Here is a 20,719-nt window from a genome sequence, read left to right on the forward strand (position 1 = left end):
TTCCCGCGAGTTCTCCTTCGGCTTCGGCAGGGGTTCGGCCGCGGCCCTCAGCCTCGCACGGATGTGACACGCGTCCTTCAGCCGCAGCGTCTTGGCCAGCAGCAGCAGCCAGCGATCGCTGAGGACCACGGAACCGATCTCGTCCTCCTTCATGTTCCTTAAAATGTTCTCCACGTGCGACGGCATTTTCTCCAGGACTCTGGGAACCGTGGTGATCAACTGTAAGACACTGGAGCTGAGAAACACCGAGGACTTCAGGGCCTTTTTCGACAGACACTTGTTGAAGTGCGACCTTAAGACTCTGCTGGGGAACATGGCTTTACAATACAAACAGGCCGCCAGGGTTTCAGCTGAGGTGGTCAAACCCGAGGTTCTCTTCATCACTCTCACTTTCCCGCCACCCTTCTTCAACACTTCCAGATTATGTTGGAAGTTTCCCCTGTTGCGGAAGAGTTCCAGGCTCTTTCTTCGTTTCTTGGACCCGGGACGCAGATCGTACACGTCCTGGATCTCGGCTACTTGTTTTCTGTGGGTCCAAAAGTGGCGAATTATTTTGGAGTAACCTTTACCACAGACGAAACAGAAGTTCTCCTTGGTGAAGGAGATGATTCGGTCCTCTTCATCGGACGTCCCGTCGTAGACGTGGTCGACAGAGTTCTTCTGTTGGACCGACTGGTCAGGATCAGGTCCTGAGGCGCTCGGTTCTTCATCACTAACGTTCACACCGTGAGCCAAGTCATCTGAGTCCACAGCCTGAAACATCGACGGGAAACTGCGTCACGGCCGTGTTGGCACCTACTGGTGAAGGGTGGTACTGTTAGCCTGTCCTGAACAGAACCACAGCAGCCTGAACTCACCGGTTCATCCTCTGAAGAAGCAGCAGCAGCAGCAGCAGCAGCATCATCATTTTCTGATGTGTCCACCTCCTCTGTGTTTCCTTGTTTCGTAACAACTAGAAAAATAGAAACATTTTTTTACTGCTCATCTGTCCACTAGGGGGTTAAACTGAAACATTAGTGTCTTTAGAGCTAACAGTCTCCCTGAGTCTTTGTCCCTGATGTAAAAACACAAAACTACTGGTGTGTGTTTTGTGTTTTCAAGGATCTGGTGATAGTCATGATGATATATTGAGGTTTCTTTTCCCCCAGTGTAACTGTAATCCAAGTGAAATTCAGTATTTTTCATGTCCATGTACCGTCGGTCAATACTGCCTTGTTCTTACCTTCCTGTTGAAACTTCATACGATCCTGTTCATTACTATTGTTAGACTGGTCCTCCTCCACATATGACTCCAGGTGATCTACAGAGGGAGCACCACGTGGTGTTATTTATTAGGACTTAGAATTAAAAATAATAGAAGAAGAAGAAGAAGAATTAATAATAATAATAATAATAATAATGTGACCTAATTCCACACTTACCCAGGAGCTGGACTTGGTCCAGTGTATCTCCTTTGATTTTTTCCAGAAAACCCATTTCCATCGCCATGAGCAGTTTGGCGACTTTGGCCAGATCTTGCGCTGCCTCTGGTGTCCGGTACCAGTCGCGCTCCGTCCGCATGTTGCGGCCCAGCACTTTTGCCAGGTGATCGAGCTCGCTGTCGTTCAGGTCCAGTATGTGGAAAAGTCTTGCTAGGTGCCTGAAGTTCGGTCCTTTCAGGTGGTCTGGTTGTTTGACGTGACACATTTTTGCATAGGTGACAACGCAGCCCCTGGAGAGGAACGCGCTGGAGACCGAGTTGTCAGGCTTCGCAAACAAGTACGGATTATCCGCGTGTACGCCGCAGCTGCTTCTCTTGTCCACCAGGAGCGTTATTGTGCTGATCATTTCGGGTTTCAACAAAACTGGCAAAATCTTTTTGCCGTGAGTTACAATGTCGATCCGGATCAACTGTTTGGACAGGACTTGCTCCGTTTCCTTTCGGTCATGGAATGATTTCAGAGTCAGTTTCGAAATGTGATTTGAACCTTTGTTCAAGATGCTAACCTGAGCAAAGAGCACCCTGCAGAGGGCGTTGTAGACCTGCGGGCTGGCAAACTTCTCCAGGCTTTCGACCGCAGAGTCCAAGGTCTTTTCCAGGTACTTGTGTAAAACCTGCACATCCATCGTAAACGTTATGGGACACGGCCCGTCTTCTTTCGGACGACCTTTTTCTGGAAGATCTCTCCTGGTGATGGGAGTGGCTTTTGGAGCGCTAGGTCGGCGAAATTCACTTTTACACATGGCCATAACCTCCGTGGTTCTCGACCTCAGCTCCTCGTTGTCGTGAGAGATCTTGAGGACGAGTTTGCAGAGATTTTGAAGAGCACTTCCTATCCGTGAAGCTAAGACTGGTTTGCGGTACCGACGCTTCTGCTTATCGAAATTGGCTAAATACCTGATAACTTCGAGAACCATGTGGAAGTTGTTAGGATTGATGGCGTCTTCATACTTGAATATGGACTTAGCCTGCAGCGCTAACATGAGTTTGCCCAAGACTCTAAGCGTGTCTACGATGTCATCCTGTCCGGTGGTCTGATAGTTGCACTTCTCGGACAGATACTGGGCCAGCTGGACCAGGAGGTCATCATTGTGAACGATGAAGGCGATGTTGTCTTGTTTCATCTTCGACAGCACCTTCCAGGCGTACCTGGTCACCACCGCTTTACCCTGAGACTTGGCAACAGCGCCCCTGGTGGACACATCCTTCACACCTTTTAAATGACTGCATGATTTTCTGAAGGGGCAGATGGCCAGGTGTGACCAGAGATGCTTGCCATTCACCATGGCCTTGCAGTGAAGACAGGCCACGTACTGTCCGATGTCAAACGTGTGCCGTCGCGGTCGAGTCAGGAGTTTCAACTGCCCACGGTTGCTCCTCAGCACTTCTTCATTGTGTTTGACGTTTCCTCTGCACCTGAGCTTCTTGAGCACCAGCTTTTGCTCCTTGGAATTCTTAGGCATCTTGAAGGCCGCAGCAACTTCAGGGTCATGTTTGGCGTGAGTCTGACGTAAGTGACGGGCCAACTTGATCATTCCTTTCCCACAAACAAAACAATAGTTTTTCTTGGAGAGAGTTTTCTCCACAGCCTGTCCACAGACAGGCTCCTCCTTCTCTTCCTCCACCTCATCATCATCCTCAGGGGGAGCGTATTCCTCACCACTGGCTGAAGAAACGTCATCACCTGATTGTGGGTCTGAGGAGCTCTGTGACTCTTTGTAGGAGTGAGAAATTGATCCACGGCTCCGTCCACTTCTGCGTTTGCCTGAGCATTCGCTGTTCACACCGTCAGACAGTTGGTCCATGTCTTTCTCATCGAAGCAGGATTCTTTAAACTAAAGATTTAGAAATCAAACGTAGAATAGGGATGAGAAGCAAGTGGACAAATTATGCAAAATGGTTTTGATGATTTGTAGTGGATGTTTTTATAATCTGATGTTTTATAATCAAGGCATCAGGTGAATTTACATCAAAGCAGCAACAGTAAAGTCTTCACTTTATGTATTTGATGATTACAAAACATTACTTTTTTTTATTGCTGTAAAAAAAAACAGGTCCTACCACTGAGCGCCACGGGTACGAGTAGTTTCCATAATTGTACGTTATTTCTTCTCCTGCAGATATTTTCCTTAAAGCAAACAGACATAAGTGTGGTTTCCCTTCAAAAGATATTTTCTTCATCTTACAGTTTGGACTTTGGTGATCGTCGTTCCCAAGTCTGCCGAGGCTTCCGTCTTCTATCGACGCATCAACGCTGCAAGTAAAAAAATACTCTTCACCAAATGGGTTTTATCAAATCATAGACATAGAAAAACGATTAGTATTAAAGGATATGTTATATGTAACGACAAATAAGTCATTTACCCACCACCATCTCTTTTCGTTCCAGGAAAACTCGTATAAAAAATTGTTCACGTTATCTCCAGATGATCTCACGGGTTGGGCATCTTTTTGACAGACAACGTTCCCACGATATTCAACCACAAATGAGGAAGGTTGAATGGCCCTTCTTGTGAAAAGACCCCTCCCTAAAGGGTCAGGTGAAAAAAAAAGGTATATTTTTTCAATGATACTTAAACAATACCATATAATTAATGCATTACATGTATTTGATGTTATTTGAAGTGTCACCCACCTTTGAAGGCATCTATGAACCTTTCCTCCAGAGAAGATTTGTCTTTACCAGCAGATATGTGCTCCAGAGCATCTTCCTCCGGGGTCAAAGGTCGTCTGTGTTTTTCCATCCCAGGCTGTTTGGCCAAAATGTGGTGCACCACAACAGATTAGACTCTTAGATTGGTGTAATCTATGCAGTACTTATCCAGCAGAGGGTGCTCTACGGCACACCCAGGAAAGGAAGTGTTGAAAACAACGTTGTTAAAAAACAAAACATTATTCATTATCATCAACAGAGCATCTTTTTTTTGGATTGACCAAAAAATGTATATATATATTTTTTTATGTTTGTGTCCAGCCCCTGCCGGCCAACACTAGTAGTGCAGTTAAAACAGTATGTCCCAGGGGTTTCCAAAATAATCTTGGAGAGGTCACAAACTTTTTACATGCAGTCTGTGCACCGCATTATAGCATCAATAAATGCTTCACTGGTTTCTGGTAGTTACAGACGTTTTAAAATAAAAAAAAGAGCAAAATGTCAACTTTGTTATAGTTGATTTTCCAAAATTTAAAAAAAAATAAAGTAACATAGGTAAGGTACATTGGCAGTGAGGAGGAAATTATTTGTGGTTAACTACGAGAATGTTCGACTGTTAATGGCATTGTTTATGTATCGTATACTAATGTTTTAACAGATTAAACAAATAGTTTCGGGCAAGGATAATAGTGGATTCTTGCCAAAACTAACCACAATTGATGAAGACAACTACGGTGGCGAATGTAAGACCTTCACCTCCACCACAAGCAACGCATTTATTAAATTTTAATACAATCCCTTGAGTTATATTATACAAAAATCCGCAGGCAGTTAACTTTGCATTAATACTTGAACTCCTCATAAGTCGAATGCGGTAAATAAACAACCTGACCATTGCGTCTGTCATTAATAAATACGATGGACGTGAAAATATCGTTTACCTTAACGTCAGTTTCCTTTAAATGCAGCATCAACGTTGTACAAGCAGCTCACACAGTGGCAGCCATGTTTCCTACTCCGGGTTCCTGCTCTTCGTGACGTTTCGTTGTCGGAATCACGTCAACCAATCACTGAGTGCTCTGTCACTGTCTGACATCGGTAGAAGCGAATGAGATTACGAGATTTTCAGTACCGCGAACGGTGGGCGGACACTCAAACCGGAATGTGCAGTTGGTTTTTAAAAACAATAATAATACTTTTTTACAGGCAGTGTTTAAAAAAGAAAGAAAATGAGTTAATAAATATTTTTTTGTTGGAAAGCTGCCGGAAATTTTTAATTTAATCTTATTAATACTGATAACACTAACTAACCTGGTCAATATTATATTAGTCTTATAGAGAACTGCTTATCCTTTCCATTTTCCATTATTGTTATCGTCCGCCATTACCTTTCACACTTCACATCTTATTTGCACGTAATTATTTGCGTTGCATAGTTGACCACAAGTACTTGTTTTTTTTTTTTTACAAAATCATCATGAGTATATAGCATTTTCTGTTTTTTAAAAAGGTATTTTTAAAAGGCTTTGGCTCATCGACCTAACACCACCAGTGAAGCACGAACTTGACTGCACATCACTCTTCTCCACAGACTTGATACTAGTGATACTACTAGTGAAACAACATTAAAAAAAACAAGTTATAACAAGTTTTCATTTTTCTTTTTTTTTTAACTAAAAAAACCATAAGAATACAAAATATTCAGTGAACCAGGGGGTTACTGGAACCGACATGTACACAGTCAGAGACGTAACTCCGGGGTCGTAGTGATCCAAAATGGCCAATGTCTCAAGATGTTGATGGATGGAACGGCATACCCTACCACATAAAAAGATGACACACAGTTTGGAGATTCCCCTGACTAGAATGATCAGTCAAAAAAACATTTGTTAGAGTCCAACGTTTTCAGCTACAGTGAAATCTCTCCTTCAAACAGAAATACAAAAAAAAAAAATCAAAAGCTGTTAATGTGAATTTGATTAGACTTTTTTTCTAAAGTTAGATAAAATGGCAAGTGTAAATTTTACAATATATTTTCAACAACAAACTGTATTGGCCTTTAACAATACTTTTCTAACCACTGGGAAAATATTGAGTAGAAAATGAATTTTCAGTTTTTTTCCCCACATGATGGGAATGAAAATTCGTGGATCTTTTTTTTTTTTAAAGAATCTTTTTTTTTTGACCAATAAGGAATGTTCTGATTCTGATTGTGTAGTTGGACAAAGTTAGCAGTGAAATCTGTTCAGTGTGTCTCTTGGTGTAAATATTTCTTGTCAACATCAATGAGAAAAGCCTTTTGTTTGTCTGTGTACCTGCTGAGCTCCTCACTAGTGGCCGCTTTGTTGACTATTTCTTTGTGACAGTAAACAAAAGCAAGTCTTTTTCAGAAAGTTCATGACCAGAGCTAAGAGTCAATTATTGTTTGTTTGAACCAATGTATCAGTCGGTCTACACCACCGTTGGCTGCACTGATCAGGAAAAGGTCACTTCTGAAGTTTGTCAGTCAGTTTTCGTCTCTCCGTCACTCCGACAACTCCTCCTCCTCCTCCTCCTCCTCCGTGTTTGGTCGGTACGACGACTTTCTGCTGGTTTTCCGTCTGGTGCTTTTCTGCTTCATCAGATGGACGTGGAGCTCCCTGACGGTGAGGATGCGGGTGAGCATGGCCTCCATGGTGGTGTCGTCCAGGGCGGTGGAGGAGAACCAGAGGGGGCTGTTGGGGACGCAGCATCGCTCAGGCAGAAGGTAGAAGACGTTGGTGCGCTGCTTGACCGACTCAGAGCTGGGCGGAAGACAGATGGGGTAACATCAGCAGGGTGACGGGGGCATTTACAGAAGACACATGTAGAGAATAGAGAGGTAACGACGCATCGTAGTCGGTTAAAAATCAATACGAATCCGTCACGATTTACATTGATTAAAATAAAAAAATGAATTCCTGCATCAATGCGTAAGGAGTAGGCTGTGTTATCTCAAAAAGTCACTGGTCATACCATGACAGTACACAGTGGGAAAAGAAAGTGGTGAATCACATATCATGAGTAGAAATTAGAAGGCAATGATACCGACCACTTAGAAAGGTAGAACTCGTAGAGTCGAACAGGACAGCGCAGAGGGTTCTCCTGGTTCTCCACCATCTCCAGGATGTCCTCCTTAGCCTCCTCGTCCTTACGCTTCTTGGCCGGAGTCTCGGGGTCTGAGGACATCCAGTACAGATTTAGACCGACTGAGGTTCACAGCACGTGGTGAGAAACACAGTGAAACACACACACACACACACACACACACAACGGTCCCACCTGACTCTGCCTCCGTGGAGATGGGCGGGTAGAAGCGCAGGAAGGTGGTGCGGGTGTTGTCCAGGTTGTTTTTGGTGCAGCGCATGACGTGGGCGAAGGAGAGCTGCCGGTGCTGCTCCACCGTGGTGAAGCCAAAGTACTTGCAGCAGAAGAAGAGGAGCGTGTTGAGGAGGACGATGGGGGAGTACGCCCCCAACTGTTTACACTCCCACAGGAACTCCTCCTCCACAAGGGAGTGAATGTAACCTGTGGAGACACAGGAGGTCAGACTGTAAATAACACGATAGCAGAGAAGGGAATGTGCGACTGTAGATAAACAAGCGTCCTGATTGGTCAACGACCAGAGTAATGCTTTGGGGAAAAAACTGCAAGGAAGAAAAACAGAATGATAAAGTCTGAGGAGAACAGGTGTGAGAACCCACCACTGTCTGTGACCAAAGGCTGAAAATCCCTCAGCTTCTCGGTGAACTCTGCAGAGAACCTGCTGTAGAACCGATCTGTGAAGATGTTCTCCACGCGACTGTGCTCGAACAGATACTGCAGGCAGAGAAAAGGTGGCAGATGAAATCAGAAAGTCAAGAAAGCTCTTGGTTGAGGGTGTTCGGTTGGGTTTTGTTTGTGCGATTCCAGGACGTGGTGAAAGGGGGCAGTGTTGCGCTCCTCTGACCTGCTGGATGCCCAGGCAGAGGTAGAAGAGGCTGTCAGGCGTGTACGGCTCCCCGTTGGGTCGTTTCACCTCCGAGATGAAGCAGCAGAGGCCGTAGCTCAGCTCGGTTGTGGTGCATTTGAGGAGGTCCTCCTTCAACTCCATGGGCCGCGCTGAGATGAAGATACGAGGAGGTTCAGAAACCACGTTTCCATCTCATCCATTCTGATTTTTATTTTTTATACGTCTTATACATTCAGACTTACAACCGAATCGAGGTTTGACCAGGTTGGGCTGACTTTGCCTCCACTGCATCCATCGCTTCCAGGCGTCCACTCCGTATCGACTCTGAAGTTTTGGGAGATCTGTGGCAGCGGCCTTGAGGGCAGAACCTTTTTGAGATTTCTTGTCTGCCGCTTTAGACTCCTGCGCCTTACGACCCTTAGAGGATCCAGGAAACAAAGACGTTAAAAGACGACAAAGAGTGTAAAAGACAAACTGATACAGAGACCCTATATTTACCCTCTTTTCTCGACCTTTCTTGTTAGCTTGTCTCCGTCGTGAGGTGGTGGGAGGGGGACTGGGAGACCTCTGGGAATGCTCCCTCAGTCGTGCCATCTTCTCCAGAGTTTCTGAATAAAAAATGATATAAAGGTTAGTAACACCAAGGCTTAGTTAGCTTTTACAAAGTTCAATCGCTGTGGTTATTTTGATCCTTGTTCTGGCTAACCTTAAGCTAGTTTTTACTTTTAAAACTAACCTGCTAATTTATATTACTGGTTCTCAGATCAGTCCGACCCGGAGCAGGAGATTTTCTTACCGACGTTAAAATCAGTTTCTACGTCCATAGGAGGCGGAGCCACAGGCTGGGAGTCCACGGCCGCAGAAGCATTCGCCACCGAGTTGGACTTCTCCCGCGAGTGAGGTCGACTCAGCGGCCTGAGACCCGTGTCAGAGGAGTTGTCTTCAAAGTTGTTGAGGAAAGTGGCCAAGTCCTCCGTGTCCAGGTCGTCACCGTAGGCACCGGTGCGATCTGCAAAAAAAACGTAATGTTCTGTAAGGACTGACGTTCAACCTGCTTGTTGTCATTTTCCACCAACGGTGAAGGACACTGGCTCACCCTCCGCTGCCGCCGTCGCACGTCTCCCCGACTTCCTCTCCACCTTGACCTTTGCCTTCTTTTCCTTTACTTCCGGCTCGCTCTGCTCCGCCACCATCTCCGCCATGAGGATGATGTCGGCCTCGTAAGGATCAGCGGGAATCTTCTCCTTGATCTCCTGGATGGTTTCTATGATGCGTTCGGCGTTGTCCGTGGTGACAGGAAGTAACAGGGGCACAGGAAGCTGTGGGGGAGCAGGAGGAGGTTAGGATGTTTCTGCTTCTTTAAATGTGTCAGGAGGAGAAGGCAGACGTACTGGTAGAGGGAGAGCCACGGCCTGAGGAGTCAACTGGCTGTACATGGCCATGGGAACTGGGACGTAGATCGGCACCGGCACGGGAATCACCATCATCTTTGGGAAGATGCCAACTAAAAAGCGAAGATAAAAAAAAAAAAGCCGTGTGTGAAGAAATTAGGTCAAATAAACAACGTTCTAAGCATGTGACTTCTGTGTGGACACTTTGTCCTTGCAGGGACAATGAGCTGGTCTCCATTGAGTGAGTGGGTTTTTTCGGGGTTCAACATTTAGTTTGGAGTAGAATTAGATTTAGAGAATAAAGATTAGACATGGATTTGTAATAGTTAGGGTAGAAAGGGTCAAGGGAATAAACAATGTCCACAAGAGGGCCTCAGAAAACACAAAATCCTGTGTGTCTTTCAGGTAAATCTATACTTGTGGGGACCGGAGTAGGAGGGCATTTTCTGGGGAAAGAACTAGTTTGGACTTAGAACTAAACACAGTATCAGATTAGAGTTGGGCTAAGACTTAAGACGTGACACAGATTTATAACGGTAAAGGTTGGGAGAGCCAGTGTTTTCTAACCTGTCTGTGACTCAGCGTCTGACGTCTGTAGTCTACAGGAGACTCCTTTGTTCTTCACCAGCGGTCGACAGAGAAGAGCTTTGTTCTTCAGGATTTTTGGAGATTGTGGTTCGACTGTTTCAGTCTAAAAGAGACAGATAGGAACAGGATTCACACACACACCACAGTAAATGTAAATCTACTAGCATCTTTTTTTTTTTGGTGGTTCCTGGTCAGAGGTCAAACACACCTGGACTGGTGCACTAACCAGTATAACTAACTGATTTTATTTCTTACTTGTGTCGAGTTCTTTGACAGAGGTTTAGTAGTTGTGCCTGGGAAGGAAAAATTAGAAATGTTTAAAAAAAAAAAAAAAACCCACACATTCAACACTCTACAGTGAATAAAGTTTTTTTTTTCTCGTCTGTATTTTGAAAGACGAGTTGTTCTGCACCTGCTTGTCTGCTACTTTGCTCAGAAGCCGTGGCATTTTCTGATGCGAGCGACATGACGTTGGCGATGACAGGTGTGTCCTCGGCTGGATCTGCAGAGACACAGAACCAAGACAGGTAGAGATGTATGTATATGTACACACATACATATATACATATATACACACATATATGTATATCTATATGTATACATATATATCAGTTTGTAATATATAAATGACTGTCACCTTTGGAGAGCTCTCCCTGTGACGACTTTTCAACACAGAACTGCAGCAGACAGGTCTGATCGCAGAAGTACTTGACCTCGGACAGCAGGGGGAGACTCTGCTTCAGTTTCCCTTTGGTTCCGCACATGTCACATTTGGACAACTGAGAGAGACCAGCACACGGGAGAGAGTGAACGTCCGTCCAAAAGCCAACCCTCAGTAGATCAGTCGGGCTGTGAACTCACGTGGCAGAAGAGCATGGTGTATTTGGACCTGCACTCCTCGCAGCAGAACTCCTCGGTGGCGCCCCCGTACTGCGCTGTCACCACCTTCTTTGAGGTGCAGTGGCAGTAGGTGCAGGACGGACAGTGTTTGCCCCAGGTTTTGGCCAGGTCGTGTTTGAAGAGGAGCTTACAGCCTGAGAGGAGGAGGAGGAGGAAGATGGGGTGAGGAGGAATGATGAAGCAGGACATAAATATAAATACAGCTACAGAACACAGTCAGTCAGTGAGTGTGTGTGTGTGTGTGTGTGTGTGTGTGTTTTGGTCGTCTTGGTACCTTCACTGCAGAAGTGACAGTCCTTGTTGTTGATCCTCCTGACCTCCGTGGTGATCTTCTCTGCCTTACAGTACTCACACGGACTGGTGACAAAGTTGTCATTCTTGTATTCCTGCGAACACTCCGGGCTGCACACAAACACCATCTTATCCTGCACACACACACACACACACACACACACAGGGACATCAGGACACTTCTCTCCTCACAGTGTGGTCAGTCAGGTTCTCCTCCCTCACCCACCTTCAGGTGGATGACTTCAGGTGTGAAGGTGATGTGGCGTCCACACTGGGAACAGTTCAGTGCGTCGGCGTCCTTGGAGAGATCCGCCTCCAGCTCCACTGGAGCCGACTCCGGGCTTTGTGACGATCCAACTGGTAACTTTGTGAAGATGTTCATCTGTTTTTGGGATTTCTTAAAATTCTCCTACGGCAAAGAGAGAACGTCAGAGTCAACGTGGAAAATATATGGTACTTCAGTAATATATGTACATATGTACATATATACATACATATATATATGTATATATGTACAGTACATACTGTATATACACATATATGTACATATATATGTATATATATACACGCTACACACATACAAATATATGTATATATATACATGAGTATATACATATATCTACACACATACATATATATGTATATATATACACATATGTATATACACATACATATCTACATATATACATACATACATATATCTACATATATACTGTAGATACATACATGTATCTATTAAAGGCTTCTTTTTAGAGCTTGAGTACCACTTGTTGCACACGTTCCATAGTTTGAGAACCACTGTTGTAGAAAACTAAAATCATAAAAAAAAAAAAAAAAAATTCCTGCGTCATCACCTGGAAAGTCATGACACAGGGCAGAGAGCAGAAGTTCCTGATGCTGGTGTCCGACATGGCCAGGTGATACGCAGGGACGGCATTTTTGCCACAGTGGTCACAGTTGACCCGCGCCCCTGTCAACAACAGACTGGTTTCACGTACGAGTAAAACGACAAATGTCACGGAGCGGCTTTTTTTGTTTTTGTCTTGTCACCTGAGGCACTGACGGTCTGAACCATGAAGGCCATCACACAGCTGCTGCTGCAGAACAGGTTGACAGAGTCGTCCTCGTTGTTTTTGTTGTCCACCATCTCCGATATCAAGCGCTCGACTCGACACATGGAGCACGGCTGCGTTGTCTTGTTTTTCTGTTTTACCACAAAAAAAACAAACAACCGTCAAAGGCGTAAAACTAAACCGACCGAATCGCAAGTTACGTCGACGACGAAGCCATGTTATGTTAAAGAAGCTGAAGGAGAATAAACTCGTGGCCCGTGGAGCACATCTCGGACTCTCCTACCTCCTTGTATTTGGCCAGGCAGGTCAGGTTGCACAGGGTTTTGCTGGTTCCCTCCAGCCGCAGCGTCATTGACTTTCCGTGGCAGAAGGAGCCACAGTTCGCACAGGAGGCCACTGACAGGTTGTGCGCCGAGCGGAAACGGGTGAAGCAGAGGTCGCTGCAGAGTTTGTGCACGGCCTCGTTCAGGACCACCTCGTGTTTACTCTGGAGAGAGACGGAGACAACAAAAACAGTTTAAAACATTCATAAAAGTCAGCTCCTGCAGGCAAACACTGGTACTGCACAAAGACTTGCACCTCAGAAATGGTTCAAAATAAGGGACTCAAGTTTAAAAACTGTGTTTTCTCAAATGAACAGAAAAAAAAAGAAATCATGTGACAGAAAAACTGCAACAAGTCTATGAAGATTCCCAGTCATCCAGGTCATGGTCAAGTTTAAAAAGTTCTGTTAGGCAACTGGACGTGAATTTTCTAAAAGAAGACGTTTCACCTCTGATCCAAGAGTCTCCTTCAGTTCTAACTGGTGGTGGGGACTAGAGCAGATATATACTGTAGGTGTGATAAAGAATACTTCAGCTCCACCCTGTTAGGTTAGGCCCTGGGAGACATTTTTGTCAACCAGGACAACCCGCCTGTGTAGCGGTTGGTTAGTCTCCCTGGGAGACTAAACAACCCCTACACTCATGACCTAACACAGGAGGGCCGACTCCTCAGGACAGGACTCAGCTGTTCACATACACCTCAAGGACAAAACACACTCCTTTGAGGACAACAATGTCCACATTTTGGCCAGGGAAGACAGATGGTTTGAGAGAGGGGTAAAAGAAGTCATTTTTGAAGGTGAAACGTCTTCTTTTAGAAAATTCACGTCCAGTTGCCTAACAGAACTTTTTAAACTGCAGCAAGGTGATGAGCAAAGGATTCTGGGAGATGGAGCTGTCACACAAAAAGGAAGAGGAATGGACCAGAGTGGAGGTGGTAGTGGTGGTCAGGACTAACTCACAACACAGATCCTGTTGCACACGCTGCAGATACAGTGCGGTCCTTTTGATACTATTGCTTTGGTGGCTTCTGGTTTCTTGGTGGCGGAGCTCCTTTTCTTGTAGTTGAAGGCACTCAAACAACTCTGGCTGCAGAACTCCTTCATGGCTCCTTTAGCGTCGGGGGACAGGATGATGTCCTGAGGTCGGAGGACCGCCCTGGGAGAAGGGGCGGCGTTCAGAGGTAAGTACAAACGAGGAGAACAACAACAGACATGACAGACATGACAGACATGACCGCTGCTCGGCTGCACTCACTTTTGGCAGTTGAAGCAAATGACGCTGAGACTCTTCTGATTGGGCAGGGCGGTGGCCAGGCAGGAGGTGGAGCAGAAGAGCGCCGAGCAGCCCCTCCTCTGGAACGCCGTCTGTCCTTTCAGCAGATTCTTTTTGCAGTTGAAGCAGGACATGTGTGAGGACGAGAGGACAGGAGGCTTCTGGGAACTGGTAGACTGGGTGACGGAGTAGACCGACCCGATCCCCAAGTCCTCCTGTCAGCGACGCAGAAGTGAGCGACGGGGGATGGTCAGAAGAAGAAAAAAACAGACCAATTTAATCAAACACTGAAGGCGTGTAAACAGTATTACCACAGTTTTATCATTACTATTAGTTAATTATTTTTAAAAAATGGACAACAATGGTCAACTATTTTTGCCAGACATAGAAATCACATTTTTGTGTAATATTATTATTTGATGTTTGTTCCGGAATCCAGTCGTGGGCCGGGTTAGGACAATACGGTGGGCTGGATTCGGGCCACCAGTTGATAATCGCTGCCCTATAGTTTTATACACACTTTATGGTGTTATATACAGTGCATAGTTCTATGTGTACGGTGTAGTTTGACCTGTGTGTATGAGCTCCTTGTTTGGTTCATGCACCGATGTCAAACAGTACCAGTTCAGGAGATCTTCTCACCCTGGCCGTGGTTGGTTCGTCCTTCACACTGGCGTCGGACGTGGAGGAAACCAGAGCTCGGTCGTACTCTTCGTCCTCGGGCTCGTCCTTCACCTTGACCAGCGGCGGTGAAGTGGACCTGGACGACTTAGCCGTCTGGGATCGGGTCTACAACACAAGGAGGAAAAAAGAAAAGAAAAAAGGAACATCAGCTGTGAAGGTGTCAACATGGGGCTCGGGGGCCAACAAGAGTTCCATCTAATGAAGATTTGACTTACTCTCATTCCATTCACCTTGGGCGGGGGCGATAAGCTGGTTCTCCCTACAGGAACACAGGCAACAAGTTCAGAGGAATCAAAAAACAAAATTTAAGAAGAACTCAAACCGACCAAACGTCAAACGTTCACTCTGCTCCTCTGTTATTTTATTGTCTATTTTGTTTGGGGTTTTTTTTATTACAAGAAGGAGCTGAAGAGGTGGACACCTCACCTGAACTGGTCGTTTCCTCCTGCGTCTCTGCCTTAGGAGGTGTCAGAACACTGGGCTTCACATCTCCTTGCTCCTCCTCATCCTCCTCCACTTGACCTGATGAAGTAAAGTCAAGGCATTGTTGTAAATGAGATGCAGAAAAAAAAGGAAATTTCAGCATTTCCTGACAACACTGCCCTCATCTGTTCAACTGTGGAAAGGTTGTTTTTATACAAATCATAACAATAAAAAAACTGCATCTCTGTAAAGGCCTGAACCTTCAAAACCTCCCTCAAAAAATGTAACACAAATCCACTTTTGTTTTGTGTTACCTGTGGGAGAGCTGCCAGAAGAGGGCGTCCTCTGCACATCTCTGGGTGTTTCCCATCCCTCTTCCTTTTCCATCTGAGCTTCTTGGTCTATCTGGTCCACCGTACCGATGTCCATCATCTCGTCCAGGTCATCCGCTGTAGACACCCTCAGTGTACAGCTGCGGGGCGCAGCGTTCTCCTTCAAGTCCTTTTGCGCGTCTGAGGTTTTGTCCATATCTGTGTCCTCGCCCTCTGAGTTGTTCTCGTCTGTTACAGATACGTTTTCTTTGTCCGTCTCCTCTGTCTTTACCTCAGGACCAGTTCCTGTCTCTGAAGAACTGTTTGGTTCATCGTCAGGAACCGAAGCTGTGACCGTGAACGTCTGGTCTGTGGACGATGGCGATGGATGTGGATCAGAGCAGGAAGGGCTGACATCTGCTGCAGCTTCTTTCCTGTGGTCACCATTTTCAGCAACAGTGGAGTTGACGTCACCCGCCTCCTTCTCCTTCTCCTCCTCCTGTGTAAACATTTCAGAAGGAGAGTCACAAACACCCCTTGGATCTGCAATGTCCAGTTTTCTTCAGTCCCTGATGATTCTACACATGTCCCCTTGTTCACCTGTGATCAACAAAACACATCCTGAATTTTCAATAATAAATTTAAAATTCTCTTCTGATTGACAGCTTTATCTACTACAACCCTTGTCCCTTTACTATAAGGGTAGGACCAGGTTCTTTCCAGTCCAGTCTAGTCCAGTCCAGTTAGGGCCCACCAAGCATACACCCACGGTCTATTTTGGGCTGATCACCCATCACTTGAGAACCCCGTGCACAAACACAGTCTCAAAACATGATGATTAATATGACAAACACGGGCGCGTGACAATGTGGGCGTGTGAATTGAAACGCAGACATGTGTGACACTGACTGTTGTCTGTTTACAACCGTAACATAGGACGTGAGTCTGCAGTGACGAGTCAACTAGGCTAACAGAGGTCTACATTCTAAACCTCACGTTTGCATGAAAATCAAAGGATTTGCTTTCACCTGCGTCGGTGTCGCGTCTCTCTCCATGTTACCAATTAAGCATTTTATTTAAAAAAATGAATGATCTATATTTAAAACGACCACATTACTCTGTGCTGGGCTAAGGCTAACAGACTAAAAAAGCCAATTTACTCTGTGCTGGGCTAAGGCTAACAGTCCGGCTGTTCGTTAGCTCGCTCGCTAACACTCGAGTTCAGCGTACGAGGATGTTTACATAGCGAAACAACCTGACCGCCGTCCTGCATTTAAAACGACGACGGCCAAAGTTTTTTCCTACAAATGTGTGATAACAAAAGTACTGAGCCGTAACGACGTGCAAAGGAAACATTACCGCGCCACACTCCTGCACAGTAGGGTCTTGATTGGTGGCCAGACGCTGGTGTCCATCCGTACTTCCCGTAGTCGCCATGTTGGCTCCAGAAATATCCCGCTTCTTGGAGTCTTGGAGGTTAATTAAAAATAGATTAAAACTAGGCCACACCGCCAAAACAAGTATCGAAAACCTGTGCTACATCATTCGTATCCACTGTATCTTGTTGTAATGTGGAATAGTCTTCTTCTTTACTATGGTTTTAGCGGTGGTTAAACTTTAGACGCTCACTATCGCCGCCCGGCTGTGGAGTCCGAGCACTCAATAAATAATAAAGTCCAGCCATTGTACAATAACCGATCGGGAAACAAAGATATTAATATTATTGTACTTATTGTTAATTTCGGAAAAAAATATGTTACTAGGGAAACATTTTTTCTGTTATAACATAACTTTTTCTACACTTCTACGAATACTTATTCCTCCAAAACCTTGTTTATTTATTTATATGCTAAATATTAGCGTTCCTGTTTGGAACACAGGGTCAGTATAACAAAACAAAACAAAAAGCTGTTAGTGAGTCAATGAAAGCATTCAGATGAGTGTTTATTTACACAAACATACACAAACGTTGATAATTAGAGACAAACATTGTTAATGATTTACAGAGCTGTTTGTTAGCTCACATAGATCAGTGCTGAAAAACTGGACGCTTGATTTTAACACCTGTGTAGATTCAGTATTTTTTAAACATTTTAGCATGATTTCTTTAACTTCATAAACATATAACAATTACTTTTTTTTCTTTACAATGCGAATAATCGCAGAACATTTTAACAATAATGAAGCACTAGTTTTTGGAAATTATTGATTTAACGTTTCTTGAGTGTAACTGTTGAAACTGGCAAATATAAAAGTAGCTTCCATAAAGACACTCAAACCGTATGAGATACAAACACATTTTCATCAGCTTGTTTCATGATCATGAGCTCTAACACGTGGCTCCAACAGCTTATTGTGTGGTTATTTATTTTGTAATGTTACTTTATTTTAAAAAAAAATCATAATGTATTCACAGCTTGGGCTCCAAAAGAGCGAGTTAGCTCCCTTTTAGCATTGATATAGCGTCTTTGACGCCCTCTGCTGGAGCTTCAGAGAGGTTATCTTACTGTCCAGCTCATCCATGAAGCCTTCGTCCACAGACTCACTGTCCACCTCCTCCCCCTCTGCCTCTGTGGGCAGAAAAACATGTAGCTGTGTGCGACCTGGACCAGCAGCAGCAGCAGTAGCAGCAGCATTAGCAGCAGCATTAGCATTAGCAGCAGCAACAACACGTTGACTGCTGCCTGGAAGGCAGGTCTTCCCAATGACTGACAGAGGCTCCATTGCTGAAGGTCGGAGGTCGCCTGTATCTGTGCTCAGTGTATAACGTCTGGCTGCTCTTGACCTGACCCCGGGCTGGATGGCCTGTGAGAAGTGGACGTAGGTGGGTCTGTGCTGCTGGCTGCTGCCGGGCGGATGCCAGGACTTACTGGGCAGCAGTGGAGGTTTGGAAAATGGAAGAGGATTTCGCTTTGGAAAAACGCTGATGCGGCGCAGGCCAGAGGCTCCATCGAAGCGGACGTTGTCACTGAGCGAGAGAAGCGAGGGTTCACTGAGGCTGTGGGAAAAGGACAGCAGGTTAACGACAGGAGAGATAAGCTGTTAAAGAGTCGTTAAAGAGTCGTTACTGCCCCCTGTCTGTCAGTTCTGGTTCTGTCTTTTTTTTCCCACTGTATATTGGATCACATGAGCCAAAAGATGACATCATCACAGACATCATCACCAGAGGAAGTTCACAAGTTCTTAGCATGGAAAACACCATGTAGACCATTGTTTCCCAAAGACTGGGTCGCGACTCTCAGGTGGGTCACAAGATATATATATATATTTTTTGTGTGTCGTCTCGCCTCCTGTTTTTCCCAGGAGTTTACAAATAATGTCTACTGACTTGGGTCGCGAAGGATTTTGACTTTCCCCAGAAAAAAAAATGTTTGAGAAACACTGATGTGTACCACCTGGTGGTCTCAGACTGAACTACAGTATTATACAGTACAAAGGGCTGGAGTCCAGGTCACCCTACAAAGTCCAGGGATTCTCAGAGTGGAGATCCATCCATCCATCATCTGTCCGTCCATCCATCCATCTGTCCATTCATCCATCCATCCGTCCATTCATCCATCCATCCATCCGTCCATCCGTCCACAGATAACTGTTATTGTGGAACTCGATTCCCTCTGGTCTCCTGGGAGGAAACGTCAGGTTAGTGGACAGGCTCCATCCTCCCTCTGTACAAAATCTCACTGATCCTCATTTATGAGATGGTCATTCAAACCCTGTGGTGGAGGCCATCAAATCGAGTGTGTGTGTGTGTGTGTGTGTATCACTCAGGTTTCTGCCTCCACTGGGCCGTGGATCAGCTTGCACACCTGAGATTTATGACACACCGGTCCCCTCGTCTGAATGAAAGCCACCGTGGGAGGGAAGGGGAGGGGAGGAAACAGGAGGGAGGTAGAGGAGAGGATGAATGAAGCCGGGCCTCTACATAATCCTATCAAACTGGAACTGACCCCAGAGAGGACAATAACGGTGTAATTCCAGTGCGGTTCTAAAGCTGTGGTTGAATGTCGAAACGACAAAGACGACAAATGCTGTTTGGAGCAGCGGTGATGTCAGCAGGTGGCACTAGAGCATGCTGGGACAGCATTTTTTTTCTCTGATCACATGGGTGTCAGTCAAGTCAGCGTCACAGCGTCAAAGAGTGACGGACCTGTACCGGGCCGCCTCCCCTATGTTTGCTTTCACTCCTGGCTTCACTCTGAGTCTGGATCTGCTGCAGATTTACCCTGAAATTGAACCCACACACAGTAACAACGGTCGTTCATCTCTGTGGTGCGACCGTGTGACGGACGGGTCGATTGTCCAGCGTGTGACCCCGCCCTCACCCATCGACTGCTGGGATTGGCTCGGGCCAATATGCAACGGTAAGACGATACAGGAGAAGAGTCGTGGTCAACTTTCTCCCTCAGAAGTTGCCACTGCAGGTAATCAGAGATTTATCAGTGGGTTCAAACCTTGGACATTAGGGAGGAAGATTAACTCCTCACACGCTGAGCTCCTTAATGCTGATTTTTAAACTGTGTGGTAATGCCAGCTTCACCCTGGTGAGGGCGCTTTGATATCAATTTTAAGCAAAGTTCAACAGCCAGGGGTGTCTGTGTTGATGAAGAACTCTCCCCCCACAGAGCCCCGGCAGAAAGACCTTCATCACCGTCATCATCACCTGATGAAGGTGATGATGACGATGATGAAGGTCAGCTGCTCCATCACACACTGGAGAAACGTCACCAGAGAAGACCGGTACCTGTGACAGACCACGCTGCCTCTGCCGCCTCGCCCTCGGGCTGAAGCCGCCAGCGACGGCAGCTTCAGAGAACCTCTGCCGCTCCTGGCTCCTCCGGCTCCTCCGGCTCCTCCTGCTGCCATGGGCTGCACCGAGCCGTTGAGCAGGTAACTCTGAACCAGAGCCCGGTCCCTCTGGCCCTGCCAGGACCCACCGATGTCCAGACCCAGGCCCAGCACGGCTGTGGGGAGTTCAGCTCCGGCGGTGTCACTCATTGGTGTCTCCCGCTCTGTCTCACCTGCAGGAGAAACCTCAGGGTTGATGGTTGGATTCCTCCAGTCAGACTGACATAACCGGTCCTGTGGTCTCCCGATGCTCAGACCGTCACCTGACTGTGGCAGGCTGCGGGGGATTTGACGGCAGAGGTGGGCTGTACGGCTCCACCTGCAGGCAGCGGACGTCATCAATGATGCATGTCCATTAATGTTGCATGACGGTGCTGGTCAGGTGGACACCAACTACTTTACCTCCTCTCCTCTCTCCCTTTCCCTCTCCGTGGGCTCGGCTTACAGGCACAGGGTGCAGGTGGTAAACAGACAGAGATACACGAGGTTTGAATTAACGCCCAGGAAATGTA

At 46.0% G+C, this 20,719-nt stretch overlaps 2 protein-coding genes across 5 annotated transcripts in view; both read right to left on the reverse strand.

Moving 5' to 3' along the window:
• The window catches only part of LOC103393935 (uncharacterized), a 19,549-nt gene extending 13,411 nt beyond the window's left edge, over positions 1 to 6,138 (reverse strand). The window contains exons 1-8 of the mRNA XM_025065332.1: positions 5,075 to 6,138; positions 4,116 to 4,230; positions 3,849 to 4,008; positions 3,542 to 3,734; positions 1,422 to 3,315; positions 1,223 to 1,300; positions 858 to 952; positions 8 to 753 (exon numbers count right to left, since the gene is read on the reverse strand). Coding sequence (XP_024921100.1) covers positions 8 to 753; positions 858 to 952; positions 1,223 to 1,300; positions 1,422 to 3,315; positions 3,542 to 3,734; positions 3,849 to 4,008; positions 4,116 to 4,230; positions 5,075 to 5,104 — 3,311 coding nt within the window. The 5' untranslated portion in view covers positions 5,105 to 6,138. The remainder of the gene's footprint in view (positions 1 to 7; positions 754 to 857; positions 953 to 1,222; positions 1,301 to 1,421; positions 3,316 to 3,541; positions 3,735 to 3,848; positions 4,009 to 4,115; positions 4,231 to 5,074) is intronic.
• Positions 6,139 to 6,286: 148 nt separating this feature from the next.
• LOC103393896 (zinc finger MYM-type protein 4-like) lies at positions 6,287 to 17,005 on the reverse strand. 4 transcript variants are annotated; one of them, XM_017041371.2, is made up of 28 exons: positions 16,519 to 16,702; positions 16,391 to 16,475; positions 15,366 to 15,855; positions 15,055 to 15,150; positions 14,844 to 14,887; positions 14,587 to 14,733; positions 13,927 to 14,159; positions 13,632 to 13,827; positions 12,630 to 12,833; positions 12,324 to 12,477; positions 12,128 to 12,243; positions 11,500 to 11,682; positions 11,257 to 11,407; positions 10,944 to 11,116; positions 10,720 to 10,861; positions 10,495 to 10,584; positions 10,338 to 10,375; positions 10,062 to 10,185; positions 9,495 to 9,607; positions 9,200 to 9,422; positions 8,900 to 9,112; positions 8,602 to 8,711; positions 8,346 to 8,520; positions 8,101 to 8,252; positions 7,856 to 7,970; positions 7,434 to 7,679; positions 7,204 to 7,330; positions 6,287 to 6,916 (listed from the first exon to the last, which is right to left on the reverse strand). In XM_017041371.2, the coding sequence occupies exons 2-28, from the start codon at positions 16,415 to 16,417 to the stop codon at positions 6,658 to 6,660; spliced, it is 4,341 nt and encodes a 1,446-aa protein (XP_016896860.1). In that variant the 5' UTR covers positions 16,418 to 16,475; positions 16,519 to 16,702; the 3' UTR covers positions 6,287 to 6,657. The 4 variants fall into 4 exon arrangements, with proteins under 4 accessions (XP_016896860.1, XP_008329236.1, XP_008329235.1 ...); XM_008331014.3 differs by lacking the exons at positions 16,391 to 16,475; positions 16,519 to 16,702 and adding an exon at positions 16,722 to 17,005; XM_008331013.3 differs by lacking the exons at positions 16,391 to 16,475; positions 16,519 to 16,702 and adding an exon at positions 16,722 to 17,005 and having other exon boundaries at positions 15,366 to 15,861.
• Positions 17,006 to 20,719: the final 3,714 nt, after the last annotated feature.

This window comes from Cynoglossus semilaevis, chromosome 18 (assembly GCF_000523025.1).
Source record: "Cynoglossus semilaevis isolate Cse_v1.0 chromosome 18, Cse_v1.0, whole genome shotgun sequence".
NCBI classification, from domain to species: domain Eukaryota; kingdom Metazoa; phylum Chordata; class Actinopteri; order Pleuronectiformes; family Cynoglossidae; genus Cynoglossus; species Cynoglossus semilaevis.

Coding starts and splice junctions, on each gene's coding strand:
- LOC103393896 (XM_008331013.3), bottom strand. CDS start 16,799: ATGGCGACTACGGGAAGTACGGATGGACACCAGCGTCTGGCCACCAAT. Junction 12,834..13,631: donor TGTGCAACAGGATCTGTGTT/GTGAGTTAGTCC, acceptor GTCTCTCTCCAG/AGTAAACACGAGGTGGTCCT. Junction 7,680..7,855: donor GCCTTTGGTCACAGACAGTG/GTGGGTTCTCAC, acceptor GTGTCTCCACAG/GTTACATTCACTCCCTTGTG.